We start from the raw sequence: 12140 nt of genomic DNA, 5'->3' as shown, positions 1-12140 counted from the left end.
AAAAAAAAAAAAGATGAAGTTTCACTCTTGTTGCCTAGGCTGGAGTTCAATGGCACAACCTCAACTCACCGCAATCTCTGCCTCCGGGGTTCAAGCGATTCTTCTGTGTCAGCCTCCCGAACAGCTGGGATTACAGGCATGCGCCACCACACCCAGCTAATTTTGTATTTTTAGTAGATACGGGGTTTCTTCATGTTGGTCAGGCTGGTCTCGAACTCCCGACCTCAGGTGATCCACCCACCTTGGCCTCCCAAAGTGCTGGGATTACAGGTGTGAGCCACTGCACCAGGCCATTGACTTTATTTTAATGTAAAAAAACACATAACATAAAACTTACCATGTTAACTATTTTTAAGTTTATAGTTCAATAATATTAAGAATATATTCACCTTGTTGTGAAATCTGTCATTTTAATGGTTTGTTTTTCAGTCAACTCCTTTGTAACCTATTTACCTATATCGCTATGTACAGCAGGAGTTTTAACTTCCCATGATGTGGACACACAAAGCAACAAGGTTTATACCAACTACATAATGGTGCTATTTCAGTGTTTAGTTCATAAACCTTAAAATAATAAAAATAAAGTTTAGTTTTATGGTAGTGTTTTCTCTAATTCTTTTTACAAATTAGAGTTTTGAGGGACTATATGAAGTCAACAAGCTAAATCAACCACTGTGCAGGTTAGTGAAAATTAAAGAGATTGTTTTCAAAAATTTTCTAGGGGGATCCAGACTTTAAGGTTAACTTCATTAATCGCATAAACACAGGGCCAGTCCCTTTGCCGATCTGTTGAATGAATTAAGAGGAAGAATGAGTCATACGGACTGGCACCATATGACACAAAGAGAACCTGCTTTATCAGGTAAGAAGGGTAAGACGATAGGGATAGGATGCATTTAAAGAATAAAAGGTTTGCTTTTTTAAATCTTTTCAAAATTAAATTTTGTTTTATGTGAGGAAGTCAATGTTAGTAGAGATAGGATTTTATTTTTTAATATAGTTTAAGAGAAACTGAGGCAGTTGAATAATACAGAATCAGGAATTTTAGAGCCAAGTGGCTTTAGAAATCAGATAATCTAGTCATTATGATACATTTTTATTTGGCACACATATGTATAACAACTTTTGGCCATATCTCCTTAAAATTTATGCATTTTACTACTGTTAATTTACATATTAAATATTACTGTTAATGTTTTATTTTTTAGACAAAAAAGATTATAAATATTCACTTTTAATACTTTTTTTATTTTTTTTTGAAATGAAGTCTCACTCTGTTGCCCAGGCTGGAGTGTAGAGGCATGATCTCAGCGCACTACAACCTCTGCCTCCTAGGTCCAAGGGATCGGCCCACCTCAGCCTCCCGCCTCCTGAGTAGCTGGGATTATAGGCGTGTACCACCATGCCCGGCTTTTTGTGTGTGTGTGTGAGACAGAGTCTTGATCTGTTGCCCAGGCTGGAGTGCACTGGCACGATCTTGGCTCACTGCAACCTCCACCTCCCGGACTCAAGCAATTCTCCTGCCTCAGCCTCCCGAGTAGCTGGGACTATAGGCACGTGCCACCATGCCCAGCTAATTTTTTGTACTTTTAGTAGAGATGGGGTTTCACCATTTTGGCCAGTTGGTCGAACTCTTGACCTCAAGTGATCAGCCCAGCTCAGCCTCCCAAAGTGCTAGGATTACAAGCATGAGCCACCGTGCCTGGCCCCAGCTAATTTTTTTATTTTTAGTAGAGACAGGATTTCACCATGTTGGCCAGGCTGGTCTCAGACTTCTGACCGCAAATGATCCGCCTGCCTCGGCCTCCCAAAATGCTGAGATTACAGGCATGAGCCACTGTGCCTAGCTGCATTTTTAATACTTTATATCCCAGTAGATCACTTGTGCACCCATGAAGGTCCCTGACTTAATTTCACACTCTTGCTTGAGGTTACTCAGTAAGAAACTGATAAGCTGATATTATGGCCCAAGTCTCTCAAATTGGTTCTGGTTTTCTACTTTTTTTCTTCCCCGTTCATGTTGTAGAAAGGGCCAATTTGCTGCCTTTACTTTGCAGAGAAAGTCACTGTGTGTCTGACATATGGTTGACACCTATTAAATGTTGGTTAAAAGACTAATGTAGTAATACCAAGAACATAATTTTCCTCCCAAATAACTAAGCTTTCACTTTTGTTCAAGTATTTCATGGCTCTTGGGATTGAAAACTCCCAGGTTCATGCCATTCTCCTGCCTCAGCCTCCTGAGTAGCTGGGACTACAGGCACCTGCCACCACGCCCAGCTAATTTTTTGTGTTTTTAGTAGAGATGAGGTTTCACCGTGTTAGCTAGGATGGTCTCAATCTCCTGACCTTGTGATCCACCTGCCTCTGCCTCCCAAAGTGCTGGGATTACAGGCGTGAGCGACTGCACCTGGCCTGATGACCATATTTTTTACGCCAAATTTTAAACCATTCTGGAGGTTTCAAAGCAAGATAGTGAAATTTATCAGTCCATATGAACTTGAGCCTGTACCAACACATGGTTGCTAGTTCACACCTAATAGTGTAATATGGCCCTTTTCTCTGAAGAAAATGCCTTTTCCAAATCTCCCTTACTACAATAAATGTTATCATAGTAACACCACTTCATACCTACATAGAGTTTTAGAGTTTACAAAGCTCGTTCACAAATATTCCGTTTGGTTTTTACAACAACCCAGTGTGGTGACTGGGCAGTACTATTATCTCCATTTAATAGATGGAACAAGGTTGAACAAGCATGAAGTAGTAGAACTGGGACTAGTAGAGCACTAAACTTCACAGAAGATATGTTGTCTCTTCCATATATATGAGGACAGCATATTCCTTTTGTAGAAATTTTATTTATTCCATGACTGTAATAGTTGCTTTCTTAAATTCCCTTTAGAAGAAAGTAAAATATAAGTTAAAAAAAAAAAANTCGCCCAGTTGCCCAGGCTGGATTGTGGTGGCCAGATCTCACGTCACTGCAAGCTCCCCCTCCCAGGATCACGCCCTCATCCTGCCTCCGCCTCCCAAGTAGCTGGGACTACAGGCGCCCGCCTCGTCGCCCGGCTAGTTTTTTGTATTCCAAGTAGCTGGGACTACAGGCGCCCGCCTCGTCGCCCGGCTAGTTTTTTGTATTCTTTAGTAGAGATGGGGTTTCACCGTATTAGCCAGGATGGTCTCGATCTCCTGACCTTGTGATCCGCCCGTCTCGGCCTCCCAAAGTGCTGGGATTACAGGCTTGAGCCACCGCGCCCGGCCCCAAAATAAGTCATTCTTTTATCTTCTAGGTAAACTGTACCAAAACATCTATTCTGTAACATTAAAAAAAATATGTGAGGATGGACATGGTGGTTCATGCCTATTATCCCAGGATTCTGAGAGGCCAAGCTAAGAAGATTGCTTGAGGCCAGGAGTTTGGGACCAGCCTGAGCAACATACTGAGATTCCATTTCTACCTAAAAACAAAAAAATTAGCTGTGCACAGTGGCACACATTTGTAGTCCTGGCTATTTGGGAGGCTGAGAGGCAGGAGGATCTTTTGAGCCCAGCAGTTGGAGGCTGGAGGCTGTAGTGAGCTATGATTGCATCATTGCAATCCAGCCTGGGTGACAGTGAGACCCTATCTCAAAAAAAAAAAAAAAAAAGTGAACCTCTAAGACGAGGACAATATAAAACCTCAATTCTGCAAGCAGATCACATTAAATGCTAGTCACACAATGTATCAGTAAGTTTCATCATATTTTTTCCCTACAACTAACCATAATATCACAGGACTAATAATCTGTGATATACCACAGTTAAAACGTAATTCTTCTTGATTTCTTACTTATAAAGAACATAATTGCTGGTCAGCAATTGATCGATAGATACGGTGATTTCAGAAAGAAATGATGGGTCTTGCCATTTTGAAAAGAAAATATATATATATTTTTTGAGATGGAGTCTCACTCTGTTGTGCAGGCTGGAGTGCAGTGGCACTGTCTCAGCTCACTGCAACCTCTGCCTCCTGGGTTCAAGTGATTCTCCTGCCTCAGCCTCCCAAGTAGTTGAGATTACAGGTGCATGCCACCACGTCTGGTTAATTTATTGTACTTTTTAGTAGAGACAGGGTTTTACCATGTTGGCCAGGCTGGTCTCGAACTCCTGACCTCAGGTGATCTGCCCGCCTTGGCCTCTCAAAGTGCTGGGATTACAGGTGTGAGTCAACGTGCCTGGCCAAAAATGATTATTAAAGAAAAAGATTGTTTTCCTTTTTTGATCCATAATGTCATTAGTCCTATTGATTTCAGTTTCCTGTCTTAACATTATGACTGTAATTTCTTGTGTATCATTAGGTTTCAAGAAAAAGGATCTGGCCAAGCGCAGTGGCTCACACCTGTAATCCCAGCACTTTTGGAGGCCGAGATGGGCAGATCATCTGAGGTCAGGAGTTTGAGATCAGTCTAACCAACATGGAGAAACCCCATCTCTACAAAAAGACAAAATTGCCAGGCATGGTGGCGCATGCCTGTAATCCAAGTGACTCAGGAGGCTGAGGCAGGAGAATCACGTGAACACGGGAGGCGGAAGTTGTGGGGAGCCAAGATTGTGCCATTGCACTCCAGCCTGGGCAACAAGAGTGAAATTCCGTCTCAAAGAAAAAAGAAAAAGAAAAAAAGAAAGAAAGAAAAAGGATCTGGGCATTCTCAGTACCTTTTCTGATCTTTATCTTCAGGAAAGCCATCTCTGTATCGTTCAGCAAATAAATACTGGGCTGAGTATCTGATGAACTGCACTCTGCATAGGTTGCATTCTGAGAGAGAACTTGGGCAGTTTATCTTTTCTGGGATTTGGTTTCCTTATCTCTAAAATGAGAAGGCGTGTTAGTTCTAGACCATCATCCCAAGGGTCCATTTTAGCTTTAGCGTGCATCAGTGTAAAACCTGTTAACAAATATTTGTTGAGACAAGGAATTCTGGTGTATAACCAACATTGTGGAAATATTTGTGGATACCTAAACAGTGCTTTATCCTCTGGGCAAAACAGTTCCAACAGCTACTAAATACTAAGAAGGCCTACGGCTAAAATCAGGTAGCACCTTGTGATGTAATTCAAACCACTAGAACATGTGGCATGCAAGACTACATCAGGCCACTTGAGGTATTTATTAGGTAACAATTTATTTATTTATTTATTTATTTATTTATTTATTTATTTATTTTTGAGACGGAGTCTCACTCTGTCGCCCAGGCTGGAGTGTAGTGGCGCAATCTCGGCTCACTGCAACTTCTGCCTCCAGGGTTCAAGCGATTCTCCTGCCTCAGCCTCTTGTGCAGCTGGGATTACAGGCGCCCGCCACCATGCTTGGCTAATTTTTGTATTTTTAGGAGAGACGGGGTTTCACTATGTTGGCTACGCTGGTCTCGAACTCCTGAGCTCAGGCAATCTACCTGCCTCGGCCTCCCAAAGTGTTGGGATTACAAGCGTGAGCCACCGCGCCTGGCCTAGGTAACGATTTTTCCGCGTTAAATGGTTGCCTAGTGCCCTGAAAAGTGAAAGCAGAGTACCTAAATATCATACTGTATACGTTAGAAACAGGGGAGAAAGGAAAAAAGATGTTAAAGTTTACAGTAAAATGAGAAACAAAGTAGGAAAATAAGTGAAAACTTCTTCCGCAACTGAGACTCAACCTCTACATTTTACCTAGGTAAAATCTTACCTAGGGTAAAATTGCCCACAGGGCTCAAGTGTTTGGATGCACTGTCCAGGCCAAGAGGAAAGATTTTCAGCCAGTCTCCAAAACATCTCAGGGACGGGTAAGGAAAACAGGCGTAAAGTGTCTCTATTGATCAAATCAACCCCAGAGAAACTTTCTTAGGGCGGAGAGCATCTCAACCGCGAAGGTTCATTTGCGGCCTCCTTCTCCACTTCAGGCCTGCAAAGCGGCCGACGGCATTCGCACTGGCTCGGCAATTCGCAGGGCTAATGGCCCGTGCAGACTTCTCCGTGTTAGCCCCGCCTCTTGAGGCGCTTCCGCCGCCGGGCTCCTGGACACGCCTCCTTCAATTGGCTAACGTCACGCTGGGAGTGGGCGGGGACAATGTGTCAGACTGTGCGGTCACTTCCGGCCCGGGAGCGCGCGGGTTGATTCGTCCTTCCTCAGCCGCGGGTGCTCGTAGCTCGGAAATGGCGGGTAAGTTCCCGGGAAAAGTTTACCAAGGGGAGGAGGCGGCCAGATCTGGGATAGAACGCCGAGACGGTGGTGGCAATGCCCGCCTGGAACTTTCGGGCTGTAGCCTGGGTTCCAGAAGGCCTGCTTGGGACCGGAAGCGCGGAACTCTCAGCCCAGCAGCTCCCTTGGCCGCGGTCCGCGCCCCCGCCCCCAACTGCTTGGGGTTTTGCGCCTTGTGCGAGCAACCCGGCCCCTACCGAAAGCCGAAGAGGCCGGGGGAAAGCGTCAAGATTTGGGCTTGTAAAATGCCACATGCCTTGGGGCCTGTTTCTCTTCCCATTCCTTTTGTCCACTGCTGCTTGCTTCAGATCTTGTACATCTGGTCCTGTTCCCGCCAGCTGATTTTAATGCTCAGATCCTCCTCCTCTTCCAGGTCTCCGTCTACCTTCCACTACAGTCAACTTCTGAGCTAGCGCATTGCTGACTTGCCCTGCTCTAGCGCTCCCACTTGGATCTCGACTGACTTCATAATCGTCTCCTTAATTTCTCACACTTTAGTATTCCGAGGATCGTATTTAGATGCCCTTTGAGAAAGACTTTGTTCCTGAACTCCTCCCTTCTCTTTTAGGGTTGGACTACTATAATACAATTCTCTTGAGTACATTCTAGCGTCCCTTCAACTTACAACATTTACTAATGTATAATTGCTATTACTTTGTACGTGTATTAAGGCTGTTTTGGTGTGATTATTTTTTTCGATTACTTATCTTTTGAAGTTAGGGACAGTTTCTTTTTCCTGAGACAGGGTCTCTCTCTCTCTGTCGCCCAGGCTGGAGTGTAACGATCATAGTTCCCGGCAGCCTTCAACTCCTCCTACGCTCAAGCTATCCTCTTGCCTCAGCCTCCCGAGTAGCTAGGACTCCAGGCATGCACCACAACGTTCGGCTAAAAAAAACTTTTTTTAAACCTTTTAGAGACAGAGTCTGGCTGTATTGCCTCAGGCTGGTCTGAAACTCTTGGCCTCAAGCCATTCTCTCGCCTCTGCTTCCACAGTGTTAGAATTACAGGATTGAGCCACCTCGCTGGCCTCTGTTGCTTTTATCATCTCTTTTCAGGGCATTCCTCGTAGTCTCCATTTTTATGGATATGTGGAATAGACAAGCTGTTGTATGAGCTCTAGAGATGTTCAAAGAACGACTTTTCTACCAGATGGAAATTGTAGGATCTTGAAGTACAACAGAAGAGGGAGGACAAACGCTAAGAATTACATCTAAATTCGAATTTAGGGCCCATCATTTAGTAGCTGGATGCCCTTCAACTCAACCTCTTTCTAAGCCTGAACTTCTGAATATAAAGTGGAGTTGATATAATACCTACTTACAGAATTGTGCGAATTAAGCTAATACATGATTTCGCAGGTTAAATTTTGTTGCTTACACTCCTCGAAGTAAATTCTGTAATCTCAGTTCTGTAGATTAGGGTCAGAGGGGTTAAGTAATGTGCTCTAGTTCACTGAGCTCACTAGCTCAGTAAGTGTGTGAAATAGAATCCAGGAATTCTGACTCCAAACTATTAATCTATACTGCTTCAAGTCTCCCATTTTCTGTGTGTGTGTTTTAACCCCTTTTTCGAGTTCATAGCACATCTAGCACATCATTGTACCGATTTTTCCTTTTTGCTTATGGCTTTTTTCTGCCTGAAATTTTACTAATTTTCTTTTTTTGGAGACTCTGAGTCTTGCTCTGTCACCAGACTGGAGTACAGTGGTGCGATCTCGGCAACCTTTGCCTTCCAGATTCAAGCAATTCTTCTGCCTCAGCCTCTGGAGTAGCTGGGACTACAGGCGCACACCACCACGTCCAGCTAATTTTTGTATTTTTAGTGGAGAAGGGGTTTCACCATGTTGGCAAGGATGATCTCCATCTTGACCTCGTGATCCCCCTGCCTCGGCCTCCCAAAGTGCTGAAATTACAGGCGTGAGCCACCGCGCCCGACCCATTTTTACTAATCTTTATATTCATTTTGTCAGGAGATTTGTTATCTTGAAAGTTTCTTTTGAGAGTGATTATCTTCCAGTGTTATTTATTATATATATTATTGAATAACCGCTTTGTAGTAAAACTACTTTATTGTGCCAGTAGCTTACAGTTTATGACTTTAGGCATGCATGATTTTTAAATATTTAATATAGTGGAAAGATGTTTTCTTTGTGCCCCTGTTCCTCTTCCTTCTTTCTTACCTAGGGTAACTGTGGTTACCAGATATTTGTGTATTCTTCTTGAGACATTCCATGCATTATCATTTCCTTATCTGAAGCACTCTGGTAGACTTTTTCCAATACTTAAAATGAAATTCTGTCATAATTATCAGAGGACATTCTCATTTTGCTTTTACATCTTATAATGAAAAGACGACTTAGGTATTAATTTTAGCAGATTATTTGTATTAGTAAATGTTCAGAAATGTTAGTAATCTATCATGTTAATTTTCAGGTTTATTCATTTATATTAAGTATGCCTAGTTTATAAGCTTGTCTCTCAAGAGTGATTTCTTTCTCTGTTTTGTAATGAGGCACTTTTTTTTTTTTTTTTTTTTTTTTGAGACAGAATCTTGCTCTGTCGCCCAGGCGAGAGGACAGTGGCGTGATTTCAGCTCACTGCAGCCTCTGCCTCCCGGGTTCAAGAGATTCTCATGCCTCAGCCTCCCAAGTAGCTGGGATTACAGGCGCCTGCCACCGTGCCTGGCTAATTTTTGTATTTTTGGTAGAGACAGGTTTCACTATCTTGGCCAGGCTGACCGTGAACTCCTGACCTCGTGATCCACCCGCCTCGGCCTCCCAAGGTGCTAGGATTACAGGTGTGAGCCACCATGCCCGGCTGGCATTCTTAATACATTTATGTGGAGAATGACTTGTGCTTTTATGATCTGTCAGCATGTTTTAAATCATACCCCATTCCACTTCTAATAACCCTATTATAAGTTGGACGATTTAAATCACTTCCAATTAAACCTTTTAAAAACCTTTTCTCTTAGGATTTGGTGCTATGGAGAAATTTTTGGTAGAATATAAGAGTGCAGTGGAGAAGAAACTGGCAGAGTACAAATGTAACACCAACACAGCAATTGAACTAAAATTAGGTATGTATGCCATTTCTAAGTAATATTTTGTACATACTTTGTGTGTATATATAATCTTTCATTTTAAATTTGAAGTAAAATTTTATGTAAGAGCAGTTATTTATGCAAATGTATAGTTTTCTGCATTTATTGAACATACTCAGATTTTATTCAATCTTGATTTATGTCATGGAAGGTGTAGATGTTTGAAAGGGGATAGAATTTTATATAAAAGGAAAGACGGTGGGGCAAAAGTAATAAATATGTATAGTTTCAGCTTCTTAAAATATTTTAACGTTTTTGCCTGTAAGAATAATAAACAATAGCAAATATTGGTGAGGATGTGGAAAAAACACGTATATTGCTGGTGGGAATGTGAAGTGATATAACTATTTGGGAAAACAGTTTGGCTCTTTTCTTTGTCTTTTTTATTTTCTTTCCTTCCTTCTCTTCTTTCCTTTCCTCCCCTCCCCCCTTTTTTTCTTTCTCTCTTTCTTTTTTAAAGAGACAGGGTCTCACTCTATCACCCAGGCTGTAGTGCCATGGCATGGTCATAGCTCACTGCCGCCTCCAAAACCTGGGGTCAGGCAATCCTTCTGCCTCAGTCTGCCAAGTAGCTGGGAGACAACAGGTGTGCACCACCCGAGCCTGGCTAATTTTTATTAAAAAAATTTTTTTTTTTTTGAGATGGAGTTTCGCTCTTGTTGCTCAGGCTGGAGTGCAATGGTGCGATCCCAGCTCACCGCAACCTCCACCTCCTGGGTTCTAGTGATTCTCTTGTCTCAGCCTTCCAAGTAGCTGGGATTACTGGCATGCGCCATGACGCCTGGCTAATTTTTTGTATTTTTAGTAGAGATAGGGTTTCTCCATGTTGGTTAGGCTGATCTCGAACTCCCATCCACCTCGGCCTCCCAAAGTGCTGGGATTACAGGCATGAGCCACCACTTACAAATTTTTTCATAGAGATGGACCTTACGTGTCTATGTGTCCAGGCTGATCTTGAACTCTTGGCTTCAAGCAGTTCCCTGGCTTGGCCTCCCAAAGTGTTGAGATTATAGCTGTGAGCCACAGCACCCCTCCTGGTTTGACAGTTTCTTTTTTTTTTTTTGAGAGGGAGTCTCGCTCTGTCCCCCAGGCTGGAGTGCAGTGGCACGATCTCGGCTCACTGCAAGCTCCGTCTTCTGGGTTCACGCCATTCCCCTGCCTCAGCCTCCCGAGTAGCTGGGACTACAGGCACCCGCCACCGCGCCCGGCTAATTTTTTGTATTTTTAGTAGAGACTGAGTTTCACAGTGGTCTCGATCTCCTGACCTTGTGATCCGCCCGCCTTGGCCTCCCAAAGTGCTGGGATTACAGGCGTGAGCCACTGCGCCCGGCCTGGTTTGACAGTTTCTTAAGAAGTTAAACATAGATGAATTATATGACCCAGGAGTTGTACTGCCAGGTATCTATCTACTCAAGAGAAATGAAAATGTAGTTCATGCAAAAACTTGTACATGAGTGTTCATAGCCGCATTATTCACAATAGCCAAAAAATGTAAAAAACCTAGATCTATATCAGCTGGTAAATGGATATAGTATAGCTATACCATGGAATAGTATTTGACAACAAGAAGGAATGAAATTCTGATACCTATTGCAATGAACCTTAAAAAGATTGTGCTAAGTGAAAGAAACTAAACAAAAACACCATATATTAAGTAATTCCATTTGTATGAAATATTCAGAAAAGACAAATCCATAGAGTCAGAAAGTAGTGGTTGCCTGGGGCTAGAGGTAGGAGCACAGAGTAACTACAAATGGGCCTGACGTTTCTTTTGGGAATGATGGAAATGTTTGAAAGTTAGATTGTGGCACAGCTCTAAATTTGCTAAAATTTTACACTTAGAACAAGTGAAAAATAATATATGCTCATGATTCCTGGTTGCATTACTTTCCATGCCTGAATTTCCTCATTGTTAATAATAATTCACAGTAGTTACAAAGATTAAATATGGAGTTTAAATATCAGTAAAGTGTTTCAACTCCTTGACATACAGAAAATACTTGATAAGGGCTGAGCAGAGTGACGACGTGGTTGCTGGGCTCTCTGTATTTTTTACATGTCACCTCATTTTGCGATTACTTCATTCTTTGATACCTTGATTACCTTGGAACATCCTGTCATCTGTTATCTCCGTCCCAGCCTTGGAATCAGCCATTTCTCCAAGGATCACTGGTTTCTTGTAGTAGGAAATGTCATTTTATTTTATTTTAGAGACAGAGTCTCACTCAGTCACCCAGGTAGAGTGCAGTGGTGCGATCTTGGCTCACTGTAACCTCTGCCTCCCGGATTCAAGTAATTCTTGTGCCTTAGCCTCTCTAGTAGCTGGAATTATAGACATGTGCCTACCAGGACCAGGTAATTTTTTGTGTTTTTAGTAGAGATGAGGTTTCGCCATGTTGGCCAGGTTGTCTCAAACTGACCAAGTGATCCACCTGCCTCGGTCTCCCAAAGTGCTGGAATTACAGGCGTGAGCCACTGCACCCAGTCAGGAAATGGTTTTTTTTTTTTTTTTTTTGAGAGGGAGTCTTGCTCTGTAGCCCAGGCTGGAGTGCAGTGGCGCGATCTCGGCTCACTGCAAGCTCCGCCTCCTGGGTTCACGCCATTCTCCTGCCTCAGCCTCCCAAGTAGCTGGGACTACAGGCGCCCACGACTGCGCCCGGCTAATTTTTTGTATTTTCAATAGAGACGGGGTTTCACTGTGTTAGCCAGGATGTTCTCGATCTTCTGACTTCATGATCCACCGCCTCAGCCTCCCAAAGTGCAGGGATTACAGACATGAGCCACCGCACCTGGCCTGGAAATGGTTTTTTATTTTGAGATG

General features: G+C 43.0%; 1 protein-coding gene across 2 annotated transcripts in view; it reads left to right on the top strand.

Annotated features, from left to right (window-relative positions):
• The first annotated feature begins 6085 nt into the window (after positions 1–6085).
• The window catches only part of HAT1 (histone acetyltransferase 1), a 70574-nt gene continuing 64519 nt past the window's right edge, over positions 6086–12140 (top strand). The window contains exons 1-2 of one of the 2 annotated variants that reach the window (XM_017862357.1): positions 6086–6178; positions 9191–9295. In XM_017862357.1, coding sequence (XP_017717846.1) covers positions 6172–6178; positions 9191–9295 — 112 coding nt within the window. In that variant the 5' untranslated portion in view covers positions 6086–6171. Of the gene's footprint in view, positions 6179–6348; positions 6591–9190; positions 9296–12140 lie in introns of those variants that run through there. The other variant, XM_017862358.1, reaches the window with a different exon arrangement.

Source organism: Rhinopithecus bieti, unplaced genomic scaffold (genome assembly GCF_001698545.2).
Source record: "Rhinopithecus bieti isolate Rb0 unplaced genomic scaffold, ASM169854v2 scaffold_63316, whole genome shotgun sequence".
Classification (NCBI taxonomy): Eukaryota; Metazoa; Chordata; class Mammalia; order Primates; family Cercopithecidae; genus Rhinopithecus; species Rhinopithecus bieti.
Note: the sequence above shows the minus strand (reverse complement) of the source record. Positions and strands in the feature narration are given on the sequence as shown.